The sequence below is a fragment of the Callorhinus ursinus genome, unplaced genomic scaffold (assembly GCF_003265705.2).
Source record: "Callorhinus ursinus isolate GAN/ISIS: 27379988/994484 unplaced genomic scaffold, GSC_fseal_2.0 scaffold8, whole genome shotgun sequence".
In the NCBI taxonomy this organism is placed as follows: domain Eukaryota; kingdom Metazoa; phylum Chordata; class Mammalia; order Carnivora; family Otariidae; genus Callorhinus; species Callorhinus ursinus.
The window spans coordinates 25,649,562-25,674,133 of record NW_027397070.1 but is presented as its reverse complement, the minus strand read 5'-3'; the positions used below and the strand labels follow the sequence as shown (position 1 = coordinate 25,674,133).

Below are 24,572 nucleotides of genomic sequence, written 5' to 3'. Positions count from 1 at the left end.
GGCTGCAAATGATTTGATCACTTCATCGTATGATGATTTTTAAATACTTTGATAGAAAGCTAATTCAGTCTGTCCTCTAACAAGGCCACATTCTTTATCATAAAAAATTATTTTTTAAAGATTTTATTTATTTATTTGACAGAGAGAGACACAGTGAGAGAGGGAATATAAGGGGAGGGGTAGAGAGAGAGGGAGAAGCAGACCTCCCGCTGAGCAGGGAGCCCAATGTGGGGCTCGATCCCAGGACCCTGGGATCATGACCTGAGCTGAAGGCAGACGCTTAACAACTGAGCCACCCAGGCGCCCATAAAAATTATTATTGATAGTTTAGAAATGTTTCCTTTTCAAAACTTATTTGTAATGCCATGTATATTTTTAGTTTCCTCATCTGTCAAGTATGGATATTAATGGAACCCACCTCACAGGATTACTAAGTGAGATATGTATAAGGCATCTCTGGAAGGGTGCCTGCACATAGTGCTGTGTTAGCTATCCGATTTTTATTTTAATGGCCACATATTTTAGCAAATGGATAGACCATAGTTTATTTTGTCATTATCCTAGATGTTTTCCAGTTTTTCTATTATTCTAAGAAATGCATTAATAAACATCCTTGAAGCTGAATATTTGTTCACATGCAGAAGGACTGGATTTTATCAGGGACTGTGTTTCCAAAATTAGAATAATCATTAGAATCATTTGGGAAGCTTTTAAAAGTATAGAATTCTTGGGCCCCACCCCAAACCTCTTGAAACCAAAGTAATAGTAGCTTTCCTTTAAGTGCTTATTATATGCCAACCACAATGCCAGGAATTATACACATATTTCATGCATTCCTGAAACAGCCAAGAGACAGGTTATAATTTATGATTCTTTTCAGAAGAGATAATCTAAAAAGCCCCGCCACCTGATGTTAAGGACTTGGCCAAAGGCACAAAGAGATGAAACAGCTAGCATTTAAACCTGGGCTACTTCAAAACCCCTGCTGCACTGGCTCAACAGGAGCATCAAACATGCACTGTAGTTTACAATCTGACGTCTGCTAAAAGCATGCTTTTTTAAAAAAAAAAATTACTTATTTTAGAGAGAGTGAAAGAGAGAGAGAAAGCACGAGTGGGAGGGCAGATTCCCAGGCAGACTCTGCTGAGCACGGAGCCAGACGTGGGGCTTGATCTCAGGACCCTGAGATCATGACCTGAGCTGAAACCAAGAGTTGAACACTTAACCGACTGCGCCATTCAGGTGCCCCTAAAAGCATTCATTCATTCATGCATTCATTTATAAGATTTTATTTATTTGACAGAGAGAGACACAGCGAGAGAGGGAACACAAGCAGGGGGATGGGAGAGGGAGAAGCAGGCCTCCCGCGGAGCAGGGAGCCCAATGTGGGGCTTGATCCCAGGACCCTGGGATCATGACCTGAGCTGAAACCAAGAGTTGAACACTTAACTGACTGCACCACCCAGGTGCCCCTAAAAGCATGCTTTTATTTATTTATTATTCATTCATTCATTCATTCATTCATTTATTTATAAGATTTTATTTATTTGACAGAGAGAGACACAGCAAGAGAGGGAACACAAGTAGGGGGAGTGGGAGAAGCAGGCTTCCCGCCAAGCAGCGAGCCTGATGTGGGGCTCGATCCCAGGACCCGGAGATCATGACCTGAGCCAAAGGCAGACGCTTAACGACTGAGCCACCCAGGCGCCCCTAAAAGTATGTTTTTATATAATTAAGAGATACTTCAAATTTTAGTTTCTGGGAAAATGTAGGAAATTGAGAAAAAAATCAGTTTTCATGAAATTAGCTATCTTTAAATGATCTTTCTAAAAGTTTTATACCTTCTGAGCTTCTAACTGAATATTTTAGTCTTGCTTATTAAAATGTGTTGATATGCCTTTTTTTAAAAGATTTTGTTTATTTGAGAGAGAGAGCATGAGGTGAGAGAGCAGAGGGAGAGAAGCAGACTCAGCACTAAGCGGGGAGCCCAGTGTGGGGCTCAAACCCAGGACCCTGAAATCATGACCTGAGCCAAAGTCAGACACCCAACTGACTGAACCACCCACATGCCTTTGTTGATACGTCTCTTAATTCTCTTTTAATCTCTGGGTTCTTCCTCCATTTCTTCTCTTCCCTTACAGTTTACCTATTAAAGAACCTAGGACTTTGACCTGTAAAGATTTCCATAACCCGGACCTTGCTAACTGCATATTCACAGGCAGTTCAACATGCTCTTCTGTCCTCTGGATTTTCTGCAAATTGGCAGCTGGGTACAGAGCCTTGATCTCAGGTCATATTTTTTTGGTGGAGTGCTCTTCTATCAGGAGGCACACAGTTTATGATTATCTCCCCTTTGGTGAAATTATGTCATCTTTGCCTATCTGAAGTTCATTTGTCAGTAGCTTTCTCATTAAGGGCTCATAAAAACAATATTTTTCGCATTCTTAGGTGTTGGTAAGTTTGTGACCTTTATAACAGTTGTGACTTTCTATATGAAAGTCAGTTTTGCTGAATATAAAATCCTTGGCTCACATCTTCTCTCCTGAAACCAGGGGCACTTCTTGGTTTGCACTATGGATTATTTTATTTTATTTTATTTTATTTAGTGTGTGCATGCGCGCATGCGCATGCATGTATGTGTATTTTCTGGGGAAAGGAGAGATTCTTTTGGAGAGGAGAGTTTAAAAATACCGCTGGGGCACCTGGCTGGCTCAGCACCTAAGGTCATCAGTTCTAAGTCTTTGTATAGGACAATTCAACCTTTAGTTTTGTTATAAAGACCCAATAGGTCTTCATATAAGGTCATCAGTTCTAAGTCTTTGTATAGGACAACTCAACCTTTAGTTTTGGAAGAGTACTCATTTGATAAGTAATTAGACCTAATTTTTGTATAAGGTTATTATAACTTTTGGTTTGGAGGTATACCATTCAGTAAATATTTTTGCTATCAGCCTCTTTATGCTTTTGCTGCTTGCTTTGCCTTCTTTTGCTGGACAATTCATACAAAGTCTCATCTCATGTATTTTTCCTTTGTCTTGAATTGTCTTGTGTCACTCAATATATAGGGAAGTGGTCCAGAAAGAACAGATAAAGGCATAAATTTTGTAAGTCTCCAGACCAATCAAGATGCCCCAAAGACTAATGATTGGAGGTCTGTTAAAGTGGCAACAAATTTACACAAATGTAATTAGTCAAACTTAGCCTTGGGAGCCCTACAAAACTTTTAAGGGGACACTCAATCCTGTCAATTTGTGAGTCACTGTGCTTAGTCCATAACACAGGATCAATGACTATTAGATTATTGATTATACAGCACTGTCCTGACCTCTGCTCGCTTGAGGAACCAAGCTGTTTTTCAGAGCACACACTTTTGACCAACTTGTTACAGCCTTGCATATATCAAAGCTGGACCCTCCTCCTGGAAAAACGTCTGCTTTCTATTTGTATTGCATTATAATCCTAATTATTGCACTCAGAAGAATAAATGATGTTTTCAAATAAATTCAGAATAACAGTGGTCATTATGGTGATCTTTGTACATGTCAAAATAAATAACTAATACAGTTAAGGGGAGCTCTATAAAAATTAAGAGATAAAATATCAAACACTCATTAGTTAGCCTCTTTAATTAGTAAACTGTAATTAGTAAACCTCAAAACAAAAGGCTGAATCCAAGATCATGGCTCTCAGTTTGACTCTCTTACCTTCTGAGATACCGTGTATCTCTTTCAGTTTTATCTTCACTGCTCACTTCACCCCTTCAATCCCTCTGCTCCTTCCCCTGACCCCCTAAATGATTTCTGCAGGACTTTTTGCAGAAAGGGACTAGCCACGTTGCCCCAAACAACATCAAATTGCTAAACCGGAAGACTCTATAGAAGCTGAATTTAAACCCTGGTCTAGAGTTGAGTTTCAGGGAATTTCTTTAACCCAAAAAGACAGAAATTTGCTGCATAATTTAGGATTTTGTTAGATACTTACTGACCTGAATTATCAGTCCTGTTCGAACTAGTTCACTTAACTGTTAGTCCCTCAGATGGGAAAAAAAAATGGTTAAGAGCAGTAGGGTAAAAAAAGACCAGGAGAACATTTAAACAACCCAGCTCTTCAAAATAATCATAATAATAATAAATTAAAACATTTTAATAGTCTTTAGAAGGCAAGAAAAATAGACAAAACACCACATAAGCCATTTCAGAAGACTTTCTCTTAGAGATTAATTGGCCAAAGATTCAAAGTTGTAAACAAAATAAAGATCATAGGAAATGTTATAAATAGACCTCAGGAATTTTCTAACAATCTTCTGGGTATTTAGCTAAAGTAAAGGGAACCTTGTCTTCTCTTTTTTAAATGGCCTCAAACATAAAATACAGGAATCAGAAGAAAAACACTTGAATGAAAAATCGTCGATTTAAAAATCTCCAATACATAGGTGACTTTTCAGAGGGGCTTGAATACTTTAACAGAGTAGAAATCAAAACAAATTTGTGGCCCTCCAGATAAAAAAAGACCAAAATACCCTCTATTCTCTAGGAATCAGGAACCTACCCATAGCGACACCTATAGACATAGCAAGCAAAAAATCCACTTGAAGAACCAATGTCCTTTATGGGCTAAAAATACCTATAATGCGTTGTACTCTAAAGAGACTGAAGGGGGGCGCCTGGGTGGCTCAGTCGTTAAGCGTCTGCCTTCGGCCCAGGTCATGGTCCCAGGGTCCTGGGATCGAGCCCCGCGTCGGGCTCCCTGCTCTACGGGAAGCTTGCCTCTCCCTCTCCCACTCCTCTTGCTTGTGTTCCTGCACTCCCTGTCTCTCTCTCTCTGTGTCAAATAAATAAATAAAATCTTTAAAAAAAAAAAAAAAAGAGAGACTGAAGGGACGCCTGGGTGGTTCAGTTGGTTAGGCGTCTGCCTTCGCCTCGGGGTCATGATCCCAGGGTGTTGGAATCAAGTCCCGCATCCGGCTTCTTGCTCAGCAGGGAGCCTGCTTCTCCCTCTGCCTGCTGCTCCCCCTGGTTTGCTCTCTCTCTCTCTCTGACAAATAAATAAAATAAAATCTTTAAAAAAAGAGAGACTGAAGAATCTCTTTGAGCAAAAATCACCAAGGACATAAGCAGAAAAGTTGGAGAAAAATCTAAAGGAGTCCAGATTAATACCTTCCAAATTAAATACATCTTTTTTTAACATATATTAAAAAATTAGGCCAGAACAGGTATTAAATTACAACATGCACACATCAGTGACTCATTGCCTTTTGCAGCCTATCCCCTGAGCCAGGAGCCAAGGCTTATCCTCTTGCCTCAGAGCAGTTCAGCCTTGTCCAACTACTTGAAGCATCTTCAGACTCTGTACTAGGATCACCTTTAAATCTGATGGTACCATATACAATCACTATTGCTAACCGAAAACATCTAACGTTTTTCTGTTAGTCTTAACTAATGAAATATGTTATTTTATTCTTTCTGTATCACCACCCAGCAACTAATACTTTTTTTTTAGACTTTTTTTAATTTGACAGAGAGACACAGCGAGAGAGGGAACACAAGCAGGGGGAGTGGGAGAGGGAGAAGCAGGCTTCCCACGGAGCAGGGAGCCCGATGCGGGGCTTGATCCCAGGACCCTGGGATCATGACCTGAGCTGAAGGCAGATGCCTAACAACTGAGACACCCAGGTACCCCCCTTTCTTTTTTAAGTAGGCCCCACACCCAGCGGGGAGTGCAATGCCGGGCTTGAACTTACAACCCTGAGATCAAGACCTGAGCTGAGCTGAGAGTCAGATGCTTAATCAATTGAGCCACCCAGGTGTCCCTAACAACTAATACTTCCAATTCAGGAACTACTACATTTACCCACTGAAAGAGAATTTCATGATTGTGTTTCTGCAGTTCAAGAAGGGGCCATGCCCAGTACAAATATTTTGGGGACTCTCACACCAATTTATGACTTAATACTGTTTATGGATCTTATCTTAAAAACGTAAAGAGGTAATACTAGGATGGATATGTAATAGCTATACCAGATCTTGAAACTAGGTCTTTCAATTTCAAGTCCAATGGATTTACTTATATGTAAACTATATACAATCCCAAAGAGGTATATGACAGCATAATTAGCAAACATTAATTGAACATCTGCTGTATGAACTTAGGTGTACCAGACTAAAAAAAGCAAACTACAAAGCTCCTGCTCTTAAGGTATTTATAATTTAGTGAGATGGGATGTGCACACTCAAATCTGAGACTGCAAGATAGCTGAGTAAGTGCCTAGGGTTAGGGGTAGGAAGAGAAGCGCTGAAGAGTGCTGGAGTGCCGGGGTGTGGAACCTGTAGCCCACCTATGAACGTAGGTTGATGAGCAGCTCTGCAATTCCAAGAGATTACGTGACCAGGGACAAGCTTCTCAACTACTCTGTGCCTTAATGTTTCCTCATCAGTTAAAAAACAGAAAGAGTAAAGAAGGAACATTATTATTTATTTTTATATAACTATAGTGTCATTTAAATAATGTAAGAAACATACTTATCACAGTGCCTGGCACAAATAAATGCTCAATAAATTATTCTTGTTATACAAGTCTTCTAGACATTTCAGGTACCTAAATGTGGACACTGGGAGAATCCTGCTGTATACCACTGATCTGCTTCTACGTGGCCAGATGCATATTTATTCTGATTCGTGCCGCTTTCAGATCATGCAAATGACTCTCTGGACAGAACACGGGATAAGACAGCTTTCTCACACACTGTCCTTTTTCTCAGCCCTACCGTCGTATCCTTTCCTTTAACTTACAGCCCAACCGGGCAAACAACAGCCTTTCATTTTCTCAGTGAAGTCATGTATTTCTCTGGTATGACTTGGCAGTTACAGTCAGCAGAGATCTTTAACCAAGAATATTTTACTTTAAAGTGGTTGAAATCACTATCAAAGAATTTATTCTGTAGATGAACATTTTTTAAACATGGGAATAAAGGGTCCTTAAATATAATTAAGTAAACCAGAGTTTACTTAAACCAGAGTAAAATAATTCCCAATTTTCCATATATAGGCCCAATCTGAATGAGAAATTGTGAGAAACAGGAGGTTTATCCTAATACAACAATATATTATATGCCTCTTCTATTGTTATTTTCCACCAATCTTCAGTTTAACCATAACACTGGCATGCTCACTAAAATTACATCTCCACGAAAAGAAACATGAAAAGTTGAGTTTCATCTTATCTCACAAAGAGGATTCAGATCTTCTTCCCCCCAGCTTCACTGAAATATAATTGACATACCACATTGTGTATGTTTAAGTTCTACACCATGATGATGTGACATACATATACATTGTGAAATGGTTACCACAGTAAGGTTAGCTAACATATCCATCACCTCACATACTTATCATTTGTGTGTGTGGGTGTGGGTGTAGTGAGTCAAATCTATTTCTAAGGCCTAGGGTGTTGGAGGGCCTTTAAGCATATGAAAATAGTTCATAAAAATGCTATGGGAGAAAACTGGGATGAATTAATTAATCCAGAAGGTGAAGTACTTAACACTAAGGAGGTGAAAGAGCAGAGAAGAAATGTAAGTATACCTAAAATATGTGTTGAGGAATGAAATAAATCTTCTAAGAAAAGAGAATTAAAGTTTGTACGCAGGAAGGCTTTTTTAGGGTTTAATCCTTCTTGTCTTCCTATTACAGGTAAAACTTGTTACTAAGCACTTGTACATGCAAATGTACATAGACACAGCATCCCATTTCTCTGTTACCAGAAACTCCCCTCCCATAGATGCCCTCTGCCAGGGTGTGCCCAGTGGCTAATTCAGTCCTCAAATGTTACGTCTTGCTCTGGGTTCCACTTCCCGAGTGTGCTAAATACAGGCTCACAAGGAGCAGTTGTTAAAGTTTGAGGAATTTCACAAGTCAGTTGACATCACGGTTGCAGCTTGAAATCAGCCTTGGTAAATGTATTTGTACCTCAGAAATCACTTAATGCTTTCAATCAGGACCACCTCCTCCCTCCTCGCCAGCCAGCTGTAAACATTTATCAGCACACCACTGGCTAAACTTTACACTTCAGTACTGCTTTTAAACTGAATTCACTTCCCTTTTAGTTCTCTTCTTAAAAACAGTTTTTAGTAATACAACAAATAATTTGTTAGCTTGATATAAATTGGCTTTGATATAAGAATCAAATTAATCTGTTAATTTAGCTATTCACTTCATTGACTAACTGCCCTCCCTTTTCCTGCCTGTGATAGATCTTGTTCATTATTTACAATTTCACTGTTTCAGAGGTAAGAATTCTTCTATTTTATATTTATTAAATTTAGTTTCGAGTACAAATAATTATTTTTTAAATTTCATTACCTCTCACCTTAGTCTCTCAGGCAATGTTTAAAATTTCTTCTCCACACTTTTATCCAAGTAAATAAAGCTGTTGTCTTCTGAGACAGAGGAAGAGGTTAGAAGTGATGACCTCTCAAAACAGCTTGTGAACTAACTGAACTTTGATTTAAAAGTTATTTTATATTTGAACTTTTTCTCTTGAGACTTTTTCAATTTAAATGTGAATTATTCTGTAGGCGGTAAGCTCATTAACATAGCTCTTAACGATGTTTTTAAAAAATGTGAATTAGGGCACCTGGGTGGCTCAGTCGGTTAAGCGTCCTGGGATCGAGCCCTACATCGGGCTCCCTGCTCAGTGGAGAGTCTGCTTCTCCCTCTGCACCCTACCCCACCCCCACCCCCCGCTCCTGCACACTCGCTTGATATCTCTCACAAAAATAAATAAATAAAACCTTAAAAAAAAGGTAAAATAAAAAATGTGAATTATTTGCTGATATCTTAAACATTCTGAGATCTGACTACATTAGCATATTACCTTTTAATTTCATGATGTGTAGTATTTTTTGTTTTGAATTTGGTTGCATTTTAAATATTAGTATATATCTTTGGAAGCCCCTTTTGTTACTTAATGACATTCTCATTCCAATTTCAGATAATTTGATTTACAGGTGCCAACTTGTTTAGGAGTCATTGTTGACTCATTCAGTCAAAACTTTTTTTCAGGACACCTGGGTGGCTCAGTTGGTTAGGCGGCTGCCTTCAGCTCAGGTCATGATCCTGGGGTCCTGGGATTGAGCCCCGCACTGGGCTCCTTGCTACGTGGGGAGCCTGCTTCTCCCTCTGCCTACTGTTCCTCCTGCTTGGGCTCTCTCTCTCTGACAAATAAATAAATAAAATAAAATAAAGACAAAAACTTTTTCTGACTGACATTTCAAAATGCTACCAGTTTGCCAACAAGTGATAATCTCTTAAAGTTTTTGTCTATTGTTTGTTCTCAATTCATTATTATTATTTTTACCAAAAGCAGTACCTCTCCCTGTGTCTCCCTCCCTCCCTTTCTTTTTCTTTCTTTCTTTTCTTTCTTCTTTCTTTCTCCCTTTCCTTCCTTCCTTCCTTCCTTCCTTCTTTCCTTCCTTCCTTTCTTTCTTTCATCTACCTATCTATCTATCTAATCAAAGCATGGGTTAGTCTCTTTTCTTCTGGCAAAGTGTAAGAAGCAGTAACATTTGCTGGTAAGACTTAAAAATCCTTTCCAGAATTTACAATGGAGTTCCCAGTCAGCCAATGGATCTGGAGAGTAACAAGTTCAGAGAAGAGAAAAATCAAAGCTGATAGCCCAATTACTATATAATACTCCAACTATCAACCTGACAAATTATTGTTTTTTAAAGGTAACAGTCTAGGGGTGCCTGGGTGGCTCAGTCGTTAAGCATCTGCCTTCAGCTCAGGTCATGATCCCAGGGTCCTGGAATCAAGCCCCGTATCGGGCTCCCTGCTCAGTGGAGACCCTGCTTCTCCCTCTCCCTCTGCTGCTCCTCCTGCTTGTGCTCTCTCTGTCAAATAAATAAATAAAAACTTAAAAAAAATAAAGGTAACAGGGTCTAGTAGGTATTGTAAACCAAAGAGAAGATTGTAAGCAGGGACTGGTTTTATTCTACCTGGACTCCTCTCCCCACCCCCTTCCCTAGACCTCAGGGAAAGCTCCACACTCCTTCTTCACTCAAAGCATACCATCGTCTCTCCCTGCAAAGGCCCCTTTCTTGCTTTATCCTATTTTTCCCAGATCCCCACTCCCATTCAACTGTCTGCTCTCAGTCATACTCACTCTAATATGTATTATTTTTGTGTATATAGAGCATTTTAAGAAATCATAAATTACTGTGTTCTAAATCTCAAACTTTTTTCCTACTCAATTCAGTATACTCTATTCATGCTACTCTGTAGATTATGGGTTCATTGCCTTTAGATGTTGCAAAATATTCCAGAATGTGCTTCTCACCATATTTATGTACCCATTCGTCTAGTGATGGACACCTCTGCTGCCTCCTACTTCCTACTACTACTACTCTATCAATGCTACAGTGAATATCCTTACACATTTTCCCTGCTTCACAGAATCGCTGCTCCAATCTGCACTTTCACCAACAGGCCTGAGTGCTCCCCCTTACCCAAATCCTAGCTATCATTTGGTATTGTATTATACCCTTGTTGAACTTTTTGCCTATGAGTATAAAATGGTATCTTGTTGTTTTAATTTTTATCTGATTTTCAGTGAGACTTGACATCCTTTCAAAAATGTGTTAGCCATTCAGGTTTCCTTTCTGTGAATTGTCTATATGTCCTTTGCCTATTTTTTTCTTTACTCAGTTTAACATTTTTGAATGGTTTTGTTTTGCTTTTAAGACTTTATTTTCCTACTGCAGTTTTAGATTTACAATAAAATTGAAAGGAAGGTACAGAGATCTGCCATATACCACCTGCCCCTACACATGCATAGCCTCCCCCATTCTTAACATCACTTACCAGAATGGTTATAAGACACAGCAAAAGCTAGATGAGTACCAGAGATAGGATATTGGGTGGGGCAAGTTTTTTGGAGGCCTTTCTTTCTTTCTTTCCTTTTCCTCCCTCCCTCTCTTTCTTTTTTTCTTTCTCTTTCTTTCTCTCTCTCTCTCCCCCTTTCTTTCTTTCTTTTATTCATTCATTCATTCATTCTTGGTTTTATTTAGTCTAAGACTTAGCTTCAGCCCCTCTGATAAGCCAAGGCTGAGGCTGTCATGCTTCAGGTAAGCAGTCGTTGGTGTTTAAATCTGTACCTCCTCCAGGTTTTCAAGGCTCTTTGACTTAATTATAATCTCCTGGTTCTTGATATATAAAGAGGGCTGAGGCAGAGGGAGCATTAATGGGCCAAATAATCACTTATACCACTCAATACAAGCTCAGATATTGCCCTGACATTATCCTGCTGTTCCAAGCAGAGGCTGAGCTGGTTGCTATTCTGATACCTAGTGCAATGAAGCAAGTGATGGTTCACACAGGTCAATGTGTAAGAAAGAAAAAAGTGGGGTGCCTGGCTGGCTCAGTTGGAAGAGCATGGGATTCTTTTGGGGTCTTGAGTTTGGACCCCACATGGGTCCAAACTATATTTATTTCTTTAAATAAATAAAATGAGAGAAAGAAAGAAAGAAAGAGGGAAAGAGAGAAAGAGAGAAAGAGAAAGAGAAAGAAAGAAAACACCTCCAAAAAACTTGCCCCAACCCAATATCCTGTCTCTGGTACTCATTTAGCTTTTGCTGTGTCTTGTAACTCCCATTTTCCCAGGAATCTTGTTTGTTTTTAACTTTTATGTTTGACAAATTCATCAAATTTTTTTTTTTTTTTAGTTTTTGTGACATCTCTAGGGTTGGATTCAAGGGAGAAAAGATGATATTCTTGTAGGAACCAAAATAATCTAATTCATCTTTTCATTTTCCCAGTTTGTTAAATGTTTATTTCCCTATTTTAATCTCCTACTTGCATCAAATAGCATTAACAAAGTTATCAAAGAACTTCTTGAGTGAAATAAAAAAGGAAGAAATGTGACTCTCTCAATTACTTAATATACCTGGTTATATTATACTCTTCAGAAAAATTTAGTAAGAATTTACCATCATTTTACCCTCCACTCACCTGAAATGGTTTCAGGAATATTTCCTCCATTGCCAGTCTGCCATACTCAGTGAAAAGCTAGATGGAAAATCACACACACACACACACACACACACACACACACACCACAGAGAAAAACTTCAGTATCAGCAAAGTTCTACTTCTGTGCTTTCTTCCATTCTTTTTTTTCCTCGCCAAGACATAATACTATAGTATTAAGGTTACAATAATCATTTTAAGGAACTAAGTCTTAGATAAAGCAGAACTACAGTAATTTTTTAAATTTATTTTTTTATTTAAATTCAATTAATTAACATATAATGTATTATTCGTTTCAGAGGTAGAGGTGATTCATAGTCTTATATAACACCCAATGCTCATTACATCATGTACTCTCCCCTTATCCCCCCCAACCCCCTCCCCTCCAGCAGAACTACGGTAATTTTTAAATAAAAGTTAAGGACATAAAGTACATGTTAAAAATAAAGTTTCTACTTCAGGCTAATACCTTTATATCAAGAATGTAGGGCAGTTTTTTGTAGGGAAGATGGGGGAGAAAGTAACATGGTAAATAAACTTTCAAAGCAGAATTCGCACAGATCAGACCAGACAGCCATGAACTATGCTGGACATATTTACAAAAGTTGTTGCCTGAGGAAATTTAACGGCACAGTGGACTGAATTACTAACAAAGGCATAAAGGCATCTGGCTTAAAAATACAATCCGATATGCCACCTTCTCTTCTTTCTAATTGCTCCCAATTGAGAGGAACCATATCAGTTTTTGTGTTGCCATAAATGTAAGGTTTTAGAGAACAAAGACCTGAGCGGGTGACTGTGATTAGGCCTCTGAGGAGCGTTTCATCCAGCCCAGGCCAGTGGGTTTCCCCAGCTGTACACAGGAAATGCCACTTCATCCATAAGACTAATAAGCCACAGCAGCTTCTCAGAGCTGGGGCAGAAGTGACACAGAGGATTCCCACCTCTTGCCCCTTTAGGATAGCTCCCACAGCACCACCTTGCCTCTCTTGCAGAAGCATCTAGGAAGCCAAGGGTAATTCCTAGGCATCTGATTAGAGTGAGTCAATGAAAGTCTGGAATATCATGTCTAAAAGGCAGCTGGTCGAGGGATTACACACTCATGTTAGAATCATCTACTAACATAATTGGAATTCACAATCTCTTCTGAGGAGGCTGAGGTGTTGTCATTTACAGGAAAAACTTTAAATGGTCTCAGAAAAAGATTACTTACTCAATATCAAAGTCCAAAATCAGCCTTCTTAAGAAATCCCTAAGCTGGTATTCAACAGTGCCATACCATTAGCTTGGAAAATAATTGGCTAGGTTATGACACAGGCCTGAAGAAGTAAATCGTACTTATTATAAGAAACAATTATTCAGTGTATTGCCTATTTGTCATAAATGCCGTGTGATGTACTAGAAATATATTTGGGAATAATGCTGGATGTGAACTCCAAATGCTATTTCCAACATCACAGGTTACCCTGCTTTATTATCCTTTGTTGTCTGGTAAATTTGTACATGGCTCTTATTGCCAAGATAGATTATATATTTAAAGCAAAATTTTCTGTAAAATATGCAGAAGGAAACTATCAGAGAAACAACAGGTTTTGCTATGTAACCAAAATAACATGCATTGAAAGAGCAGAGAGTGTTACAGAGATGTGAACTAGCTTAAGGAAATATCTAATCTTTTACTTATTTGAGATTTACGTGCTGCTTGGAGACTGGAAGGAGCACTGAGCCCAGGAGATACCCAGATTTTTACCCAGGTTTTTAAAACGTATTATTAAAGTATAGCTGACATACAGAGTTTTATTAGTTTCAGGTGTACAACACAGTGACTTGATAACTCAATACATCATGCTGTGCTCACCACGATAAGTGTAATCACCATCTGTCACCATACAACATTATTACAATATTAATGACTATATTCCCTATGCTGTACTTTTCACCTCCTTGAGCTATTTATTTTATAACTAGATCAACTTTACATTTTGGGTCATTTTTAAACCAAAGATTCTTTTCTCTACCCTGGTTGCTGGTTCACTTGCCCTAATCTGCCATATATATTCACATATTTAGGGCCAATAAGCAAGTAGCTTTAGAGGAACAAAGAAATTTGAAAACTGAATTAGAAAGAACATAACTGTACAGGCTGAAACAAGAAACCTGGAAATAGGACAACCTCTATTTGATTATGTTTCTAAATCTTTCTGAATTAAGTTTTCCAAGTAGAAGAAGGCCCAACAAAACCTATACATCCTCAAAAGATGACCAGATATGTAAAAAAAGAGTATACATATTGTTACCTGGAGGTGCTGAAGATCATCCTCCTGGACATTCTGGGATAAGTTATATACCTTGATTAAGAAATGAAGTTAAAATGAGAAAATAATTAGCATCCGCTGAAGCACTTACTTGTCATTTTTTATTTTTGTAAATATCAGTGTTCACAAAATCAAACTCTCTTAAGTGTATTCTTAAATAATGGTATTTATAAGACCTTGAGAGAATAGTAAAGAAAGCTTGAAAAACAACAGACAACGTACAATGTTCACAAAATTGGTTCAGAAATACCACAGCCACCTGCTCTGGAGACAGAATATTAAAATTATTTTTGAAACTAACTAAACAATTAGTCAATAAAGTAATCATTCTTACAAGCATACCAAAATAATAGCAATCTAGATCTGAATAACCCATACATAAAATTGTGTCTTAAAAAATTATGTTGACCTTTTTACAATTGACTAATTTAGTTAAGGCTATAGATAGTTCTATCACATTGAAGTTAGGTTCCAAATACCAGGCTCACATCTTTATACATATGCATTACTGCTCCATGAACAGATCACAGCACTAAGATGACATTCTTTTTTTTTTTTTTTGAGGGGTAACTTCAAAAAAAAGTCAAGGATGCTTATATGTTTATGTATTGACACAAAGAACATACTTCGTGTACTTATTTAAATAACAGATTATTTCCCAGATAATAAAAAGTCATTACTAGGGGCTTAGATTTTTCAGTGAAAATATTCAATGTCGTCACATAAAATATAAATAATAAATATTAAAAGGCAAAGTCAATCTTGTTTTAATTGGCTTGCTTATACTGCTGATTTTGAAGAAATTAATTTTAAGTCAGTATTTTAAAGGCTCATTCATCTAAAAAGTCTATTTTTAAAAAGCTAGTCAAACACAGGTTATGATCATGACTTTCATTTTAAAGCTTTTTGTAAAAAACATTCAGTCTTCCTTCTGTCCACCCTCTCATTGTCCTAACCACACATGATGCCCTGGTTGCTGGTTCACTTGCTTCATTCTCTGCTCACCTATAATTCCAGCCTTGACTTATTTATCCCAACCACTTTGCCTTCCCTACCTTTTAAACTATCTTGCCTCTCTTTAACCATCTGTTTCTTGGCCACTATTTCTTCTTGCTCTTTCTAATGAATAGAAAATATCTAAAAACTGTCTAAAATCTTTCATGCTATATGTTCTATGACTATAGTACAACTCTCCAAAGACTTTCAGGACAATTTGTAAAGCCTATGATAACTTCAAAAACAATACTTAAAAAAGACAAGAAAGAAGAAAGGAAGGGAGGATAAAAATTTTTTCAAAAGATTTTATTTATTTATTTATTTATTTATTTATTTATTTATTTAGAGAGCACAGGAGCAGGGGGAAGGGAAGAGGGAGAGAGAGAATACCAAGCAGACCCTGCACTAAGCATAGAGCCCAACGTGGGGCTTGATCTCAGGACCCTGAGATCATGACCTGAGCCAAAATCAGGAGTAGGAGGCTCAACCGACTGAGCCACCCAGGCGCCACAAAGATAAAAAAAATTTTAAGACATTTACTTTTCTAAATGTCTATTAAGTATTTTAAAAAGTTGGGAAAGCAGGGCGCCTGGGTGGCTCAGTCGTTAAGCATCTGCCTTCGGCTCAGGTAATGATCCCAGGGTCCTGGGATCGAGTTCCACATTGGGCTCCTTGCTCAGCAGGAAGCCTGCTTCTCCCTCTGCCACTCCCCCTGCTTGTGTTCCTGCTCTCGCTATCTCTCTCTGTCACATAAATAAATAAAATTAAAAAAAAAAAAGTTGGGAAAGCATCTTAAAAAAAAAAAAAAGCCTGCCTGGGTGGCTCAGTTGGTTGAGCATCCGACTCTTGATTTTGGCTCAGGTCATGATCTCAAAGTCATGAGAATGAGCCTCGCATCAGGCTCCCTGCTTGTGGAGCCTGCTTGGGATTCTCTCTCTCCCTCTTTCTTTGCCCCTCCCCTCCTAGATACCCCTCCCACCCCACATCACACACCCTCTCACTCTTTCTTTCTGTCTCTCTAAAAAAGAAAAAAAAGCTGGGAAAACATGTTTTTATACTTAGAAATGTTTCTACTGGCTACGTAAAAAAAATCGCATTTATAAATCTTGTTTCAGTAAATGTAACTTATAATAGGTAGTTTCAATGTATCTATCTGCATACATCATAAGACTTAATATTATTGAGTTTATTGTAGGCTTTAAACAGAAAATATTATCAATAAGATAATACAAATTTTTCTGACTATAGACAGTTTGAAAACTGAACAGAAATTAGATAACAGTAACCAAAACAATTCTATTCTTATAGAAATTGTAAGAACTTGTATGCTAATTGAGCCAAATAACGTATTTACTGTTTCTGCTGTTTGTCTTACTACCACATGTATGTAGGGACACATATATTCATAAGTTTTAGTTAAAGAAACAGCCATCAAAATGGATTTATTTTATTCCATACCTGTATTGAGCTGATCATTGTGCTAAGCGCAAATACTGTGGCTGAATCTCTCAGAGTGGACTGACTATCAAAGGTTCCCTGAGTATCCATCAATAGCACTGCAACCTACAGACAAGTAGAGTACATCATTGATACTTTATAGAACAGATGCAGTATTAGGGGTACTACAAATTGAACACCACAAGAATTTTTATGTGTGTCATGATTGCCACAGAAACTAAAAATATTAGCTGAATACTATAGTGATAATTTTCATTGGTAACCCAACATAACAGAAACAGTATTGAAACAAAGTATAGATGTTAGCTTGCTGATCTGCTGTTCTACTGTCCCTATGATTTTGCCACCTTGATCAACAGAAAGGGAAACAGGGATGCGCAATAGGATGCTACCCACTTCCCTTTTAAATTAGTTTTTAAAAGATCATTTTTGAGGATCCTGAAAAGTGGTAACTCTTGCAAGTGAAACTCAATTTTCTTTATGAAGTTTGCATCATACCTTCTTGCCATCAGGTTTATTGATAAGGAAGACTTCACTCCATATTTGGATTCCTGTGGTCTCTCGTTCAGACCCACCTCTCCATGAAAAACCAGTCAATGGTTCATTGTAATCTCCAACCCAGTCAACTGATTCCTATAAATTAAGAAAGTTTGTGATATGGAACTGGCTATGTGGTATAGTTTTTTCCACACATCAATTCTGGTTTGTATCTCTCTCCAACTATAGTCAAAAGGAAACAACATATTCATATCTACTGTATTGATACAATTACTTTATCTAAAATATTATCACAAAGCAGCACTATCTGCTACATTTTATTCTAGGTCCTGCGAATGCAAAGATATCATTCCAGGGGCGCCTGGGTGGCTCAGTCGTTAAGCGTCTGCCTTCGGCTCAGGTCATGATCCCGGGGTCCTGGGATCGAGCCCCACATCGGGCTCCCTGCTCGACGGGAAGCCTGCTTCTCCCTCTCCCACTCCCTCTGCTTGTGTTCCCTCTCTGGCTGTGTCTCTGTCAAATAAATAAATAAAATCTTTAAAAAAGAAACAAAAGATATCATTCCAGACCAGAGAAAACTCACAACCTAATAAAAAAAAAAGAAAGACATGGTAACAAACCATTATGTTGCCATGCATAACAGGCATAAACAGAAGCATAGGAAAAGAAATAACTCTTGGTCAGGTAAGATTGAATAGGAGAGGTGGTGTTTGTGCTAAAATCTGAAGGATGTTTGGGAATTTTCCAGGAGAGCAAACTTGGGGAGGGCATTCTAGAAGCAAAGAAATATAGATAACAGAGAGGATATTATGTCAGGATATACACAATAGTAATACATACAAACACTTTGGTCTTGGGGGAGGAGGGAGTGAAGAGCAAGAGGAGAGGCACCTAGTAGTGTTGCAGAAAAACAGAAACGTAAATCTGTTACACTTTAATCTGGCAAGGGCTATTTAACATAAGCAACATGACAAGTGTTACTGAGCATTTAATTTTAATGTTTATCTCACAGTTAAAACTATGAATATGCCTAAAACTGTATAATCCCAAAGAACGGAAACTAATTTTGTTCACTTAATTTCCCCACCCATGTTAAGTAGCATACTAATGGGGATATGCTAAGAACAGAGAATGGCAAGAGTTCTGTTTGGTTTTAAAGCCTAAAGTATTTTGGTAGTTCTATCCTTTATTTGTTTGAACTGAAGCTAGAGACAGAAGATATTAAAGTTAAATGTACAAAACTATTCAAAAATACCCTAACTATAAAAGATCAATCCCAAATGGATAATTACGGTATAAACATAACACAGTAGTGCGTCCATTTGGCCTCCACATCCATATTTGCAACAGAATTGCTATGGGTAAAAGGGTAGGAAAAAAAAAATACTGGTATGTTCTCCATTCCCAACCTTCTGTTCCTCGACGGTTATCCTTCTGCTTTTGGTTTATCCTAAGTCCCTTAAAGTCTCATTTCTGTGCCACACTGTTGTCTCAAATGTTATGACACTGTTGGTTGCTTCTGTGGGTGGGGTAAGATGAGAATCAAGTGGGAAAAGATAAGAGAGAACTTTCTGGGGTAACAGCAAGATATACTTGATAGAACTTGGGCCCATGTAGGCATATGCATTTTCAAAAAATAATAATAATAAGCAAAGGTACACTTAAGATTTGTGCATGTAACTGTAATGTAAATTTTAAAACAGAAAACAATTAAGTACTGAAATATATGATAATGATATAGGTATAAATATTTATGAGGAAGTATGCCAATGTCAGCAATTTACTTTGAAATGAATAAAAAAATTAGATGCAGTGATGGGTGTAAAGAGGGAAGAATAGCTGGAGACACATGTGATAAAGCAAGAATATTAATGGTAAAATCTAGGTAGTTAGGTCTTCACTGTAAAATTCTTTTAACTTTGCTGCATGCTTGAAATTTGCCATAATAAATGTTGGGGAGAAAATTATTGTAATAAAAAAGTTACAATAAAAGTTATTTGACACATTTTAAACACTCTAACATAAAGTTTATAATCATATCACTATGCTGTGTCTCTTTCTAAAGAATAAAAAAATAAGTTATATTCTAAGGGAAATGTGGCAAAGTGGCCTCCGACAAAAGTGGCCTTATGGAGTTTGGTGCCCAAAGCACTGAAGTTGGAATGGCTCTATACCACAGTGTATGTAATAATGGAACTGGAAATACTGAGCACTACTAAATAAAAACACAAAGTGACAAAAGCACAGAAACAAGAAAACATTTTAAAGCACTTTTTACATACCTGGTTGTACATGTATCTCAACATGAAGTCCATCAGGAATGATTTTCCTTTTCTAAATGCTCCAGCAACAGATACAGCAACAACCTCCTTGTCCCTGACAGCCTCTGAGAGAAGGATCCGATTTAGTGCAGTTTCATCTAACTCAAAGGAATGGTCATCTTTGACGATGAGGACTTGGACTGGTCCTGCCTTTTTCACTGGCTCCTCCTCTTCTGAGCTCCATTCATATGTCTTTTCAGAAAACCCACCTGTTGAATAAAATAGCAATTTATTTAGCTAATCATCTCAAAATACCAAGAAATGTACAGGTACCTCTCAATTCTCAAATATCTGAAACAGGGGCATAATGGAATTATAAATGCTCATTTTAATGACATATATTAATGTCACTAAATGTCTCAGAAACACTTATGTCTCAGAAAGACTTATACCTCATCTTTCTGATTATGTGACCAAATCAAACAGAATTTTATTCTCAAGAAAGCCCCAAGTCAGGGCAGAGATCTGTTTGAAGAGTGAGAAAGAAAATCAAAGCTAAGGATTCTACTTTTGGAGCACAGGAATAAAATGACTTTAGTTCATACTTTCTTCATCCCCTAGAAATAAGTTTAGTTATTCACATAAAGGATACTTGCAACATTTTTTTAAAACTGAACATACATGGGAGGAAATACATACAGGGACTCAGAATCACATATTTTTGAAATTGGAATAAATTTCTACAGCACCTAATTCAGCTCCCTTCATTACATGTATGCCATCTACAAAATCCTAGGTTCTTAAATGTCTAAAATTATACCTCATAGCAATGGAATTTACAGATAATTAAATTGGATAGGGCCAGATTACAGACATCCTTCAAATCCACAGCAAAGAGGTCTAAACATAATTCAATTTTTAAAAAAGTTATTTGGTGGGAAGATCTTTATACAAAAGCTATGTGACCCTGGGAAATTACTAAATCTCTCAACTCTTCATCTGTAAAATATAAACTACTAATAGTACCTATTAATAGGGTTGTTGTAAAGATTAAGGGAGGTACCATATGTAAAGTGCTGAGATCAGTGCTTGGCACATAGTAAACTCATAAAGATTAGCTATCATCACCACCATCACCATCACTACCTTGGGATTATAGACTGAGCTAAGTATTCCTAGAGAAGTTTCTGCCTATTTTCCAGAAATGTGTGTGTGTGTGTGTATGTAAAGAATTATCATATATATGATAAAGGGTTAATATCCAAAATATAAAGAACTGACACAACTGAATAGCAAAAAAAACCCCAAACAATCTAATTAAAAAGTGGGCAGAGGATCTGAATAGACCTTTTTCTACAGAAAACATGCAAATGGCCAACAGACACATGAAAAGGTGCTCAATATCATTAATCATCAAAAAATGCAAATCAAAACCAAATAGATATCACCTCACATCTATTAGAATGGCCATTATCAAAAAGAGAAGAAACAAGTGCTAGTTAGGACACAGAGAAAAAGGAATCCTTGTGCACTGTTGGTGAAAACATAAATTGGTGAAACCACTGTGGAAAACAGTATGGAAAAAATGAAAAATAAAATTACTATGTGATACAGCAATTCCACTTCTGGGTATTCATCTGAAGAAAATGAAAAGACTAACTCAAAAAGATATATGCACCCCTATGTTCATTATAGCATTATTTACAATAGCCAAGATATGGAAACAACCTAAGAACAATCTAAGTGTCCACTGCTGAATGAAGGGATAGAGAAATTAGTGTGTGTGTGGTTGTGTATGTGCATATATGCATGCGCATACACAACCACACACACACACATATACATACACAATGGACTATTACTCAGCCATAAAAAATAATGAAATCTTGCCATTCGTGACAACCATAGGTGGACCTCAAGTGCATTGTGCTAGACAAAGACTAATACCGTCTGGTCTCTTATATGTGGAATTAAAAAAACAAAAACAAAACAAGTTTATAGGTACAGAGAACAGCTGCTGGTGCCAGAATTGGGGGGCTGAGGGTGGAGAAATAGGTGAAGAGGGTCAAAAGGTAAAAACAATAATATAGACAAAGAAATCTTGTTCTCTTGTTAAGTCATTTTGAAACTGATGCTTAGTTTCTTCATATGTAAGATGGAAAAAAGTTTTCCATTTAATTGTCAGAAATGACAGTTTTGACAGAGGTCAACTTTTAGAATTAATCCTTAATATTTAAGAATGTTTAGAACCCTAGACTGTGGCATTTGTGGTATATTACAAAATAACTTCAGTGTGTCAAGTGGCACATTCTTATATCTACCGCCTTTGTAATGTCCTCCCACTTTGACTTTGGGGTCAGCCATGTGATTTGCTTTAGCAGACATGACACAGCAGAGGCTCCTTAGAAAAGCCCTTGTGTTTTTCCATTTTGCTCTTTCACTTCTGCCATCACCATGTGAATATTCCTAAACTAGTCTGCTGCAGGATGAGAGACACTTGGAGCAAAGGCAAACAGCCCAGTCCCAACCAAGCCCCACAGCAAACCAACCCCCAGCCATGTGAGGGAGCTCAGCCGAGACCAACAGTTGCCTAACAACTATTTCAACATGTGTGATCAATAAACGCCTATTGTTCTATGCCCTTGAGGTTTGTGGTTATTATGCAGCAAAACAGGCAATAAACTACTGGTACAGCCTACAACCCCTTCCTAAAAAAAAAAAAAAAAGAAGAAAATACAGTGTAGTGGTTAAAAACACAGGCTCTGGAACCAGACTGCTGGTTAAAAACACAGGCTCTGGCACCAGACTGCTGAGATGTGAATAAAGGCTTTCCCATTTTTAAGCTGAGTAACCTTCAGCAAGTTGTTTAACCTCTCTGTGTCTACCTCATAAGGTTGTTGTGAATTAATGTATTCAAGTAACACACTTAGAACAGTGGCTGGTACATCATAAATGCTGTTAGTATTCTTATAGATTTAGGAAACAAAAGCCAAAGATGTAACCAACATCTTGCCCAAGAAAAGGATATGGAATTTCTGTATCAGGCAATCTACCATGGATGCTTTCTTGTGTTACTATTTATTTATTCCTTTTAATATTCCAGCATGGTATTCATTATTATCTGTATTTTTGACACACGAGGAAATTAAGAATTGGGTTAAGTAACTTTTCCAAGAGCAGGCCCACTAGTAAGCAATAGATCCGAGTTCACATGGTAACTGTCAACTTAGGGTTAGATCCCAGATATCTAAACTTTCATCCCAGGTCTTTCTACTATAACATTCTCTCTCTTTAGGGAAATCAAATAACTCTTGGACACCACATAAATGGGCTCATTTGCTTTGTGTCAAAAGGACAGAAAGTCAAAACATACACCAATTAATTCTTCAGATCAGATATATGACCTCGCCTCAAATCAACCCTTAATAGTATTAATTTTGAACAAAATGGGCTCTTAAATAACCTTTCATTTAAATCTTTGAAAATATATTTAAATAGACATTCTCTATTATGTTTGTAGGCATACCTTGGAGATATTGCGGATTCAGTTCCAGACCACCACCATAAAGCAAGTCATGAGTTTTTTGGTTTCCCAGGGCCTATAAAAGTTATATTTATATGACACCATAGTCTATTAAGTGTACAATAGCATTATGTCCAAAAAAACCCCAAAATATATACCTTCACTTAAAACTACTTTATTGCTAAAAAATGCTAATCAACATCTGAGCTTTCAGCAAGTTGTAATCTTTTTGCTGGAGGGTACTGCCTCAATGCTGATGGCTGCTGACTATCAGGGTGATGGGTGCTGAAGTCTGGGGTGACTGTGCCAACTCCCTAAAAAAAGACAATGAAATTTTCTGCATTTATTGACTCTTCCTTTTGTGAATGGTTTCTCTGTAGCATGCTTGCTGTTTGACAGCATTTTACCCACATAGAACTCCTTTCAAAATTGGAGTCAATTCTCTCAAACTCTCCTGCTGCTTTACCAACTAAGTTTATGTCATGTTCTAAATCCTCTGTTGTCATTTCCACAATCTTCACAGCATCTTCATCAGGGGTCGATTCCACCTCGAGAAGGCACTTTCTTTGCTCATCTGTAAGAAGCAACTCCTCACTCATTCAAGTTTTATCCTGAGGTTGCAGCAACTCAGTCCCATCTTCAGGAATCTACTTCTAAATTCTAGTTCTCTCGCTCTTTCCACCACATCAGCAGTTACTTCCTCCACTGAAGTCTTGAACCCCTCACAGTCATCAAACTCAAAAGTTTGAAATATTGCAACAATTACTAAAATGTGACACAGGCACAAAGTGAGCAAATGCTGTTGGAAAAACAGTGTCTACAGACTTGCTCAACACACGGTTGCCACAGACCTTCAATTTGTTAAAAATGCAGTATCTGTGAAGTGCAATAAAACAAAGTGCAATAAAATGAGGTATGCCTATATTTAACAAGAAGTTTTATAACTAGAGAAAAACAAGGCAATCATATTTCTTGGCATAATTTTAAATGGTCTTCAGATTAACTTATATATATACATACATATATGTATAATTGTACCACATTGATAATTATGTCTCTCTCTATATATTGCTGTTCATCTTTAAGACAGTACTATTGTAATATTGCAACTCTAACATATAATTTCAGCTTTTCGTTAGTGGAGACAGACAATACCAACACTTTCTGAACAATAGTACAAAGCATCTGGAGACAAGAGGACCATTGCCTATAGCCATGAATTAGAGTTGTTCTCTCAGCAAAGTTAAGAAAAACTGACTTTATATCCAAAGGATGATACCTTCCATATTGCCTTATCTCAATGCTGGAGTCAGAGAGTCTTTGTTTAAGTTCCAGCTTCACAGCTTACACATATATGAAGTTGTGGAAATGATTTAACCTCCCAATGGCTCACTATCATCTATCTGAAAAATGAGCTTAAGAAAACTACCTATATCAGAGAGGCTTTGTGACAAAGTGTTCAGTAAATGAAAACCAAAGAGCCTGACAATTAGTACAT

At 37.5% G+C, this 24,572-nt stretch overlaps 1 protein-coding gene across 3 annotated transcripts in view; it reads right to left on the bottom strand.

Moving 5' to 3' along the window:
- ATL1 (atlastin GTPase 1) overlaps positions 1 to 24,572 on the bottom strand; it is a 78,223-nt gene that overhangs the window by 14,802 nt on the left and 38,849 nt on the right. For all 3 annotated transcript variants that reach the window (XM_073895213.1, XM_025870085.2, XM_025870086.2), the window contains exons 3-7: positions 19,573 to 19,820; positions 17,291 to 17,425; positions 16,793 to 16,897; positions 14,321 to 14,371; positions 12,006 to 12,062 (exon numbers count right to left, since the gene is read on the bottom strand). In XM_073895213.1, coding sequence (XP_073751314.1) covers positions 12,006 to 12,062; positions 14,321 to 14,371; positions 16,793 to 16,897; positions 17,291 to 17,425; positions 19,573 to 19,820 — 596 coding nt within the window. The remainder of the gene's footprint in view (positions 1 to 12,005; positions 12,063 to 14,320; positions 14,372 to 16,792; positions 16,898 to 17,290; positions 17,426 to 19,572; positions 19,821 to 24,572) is intronic.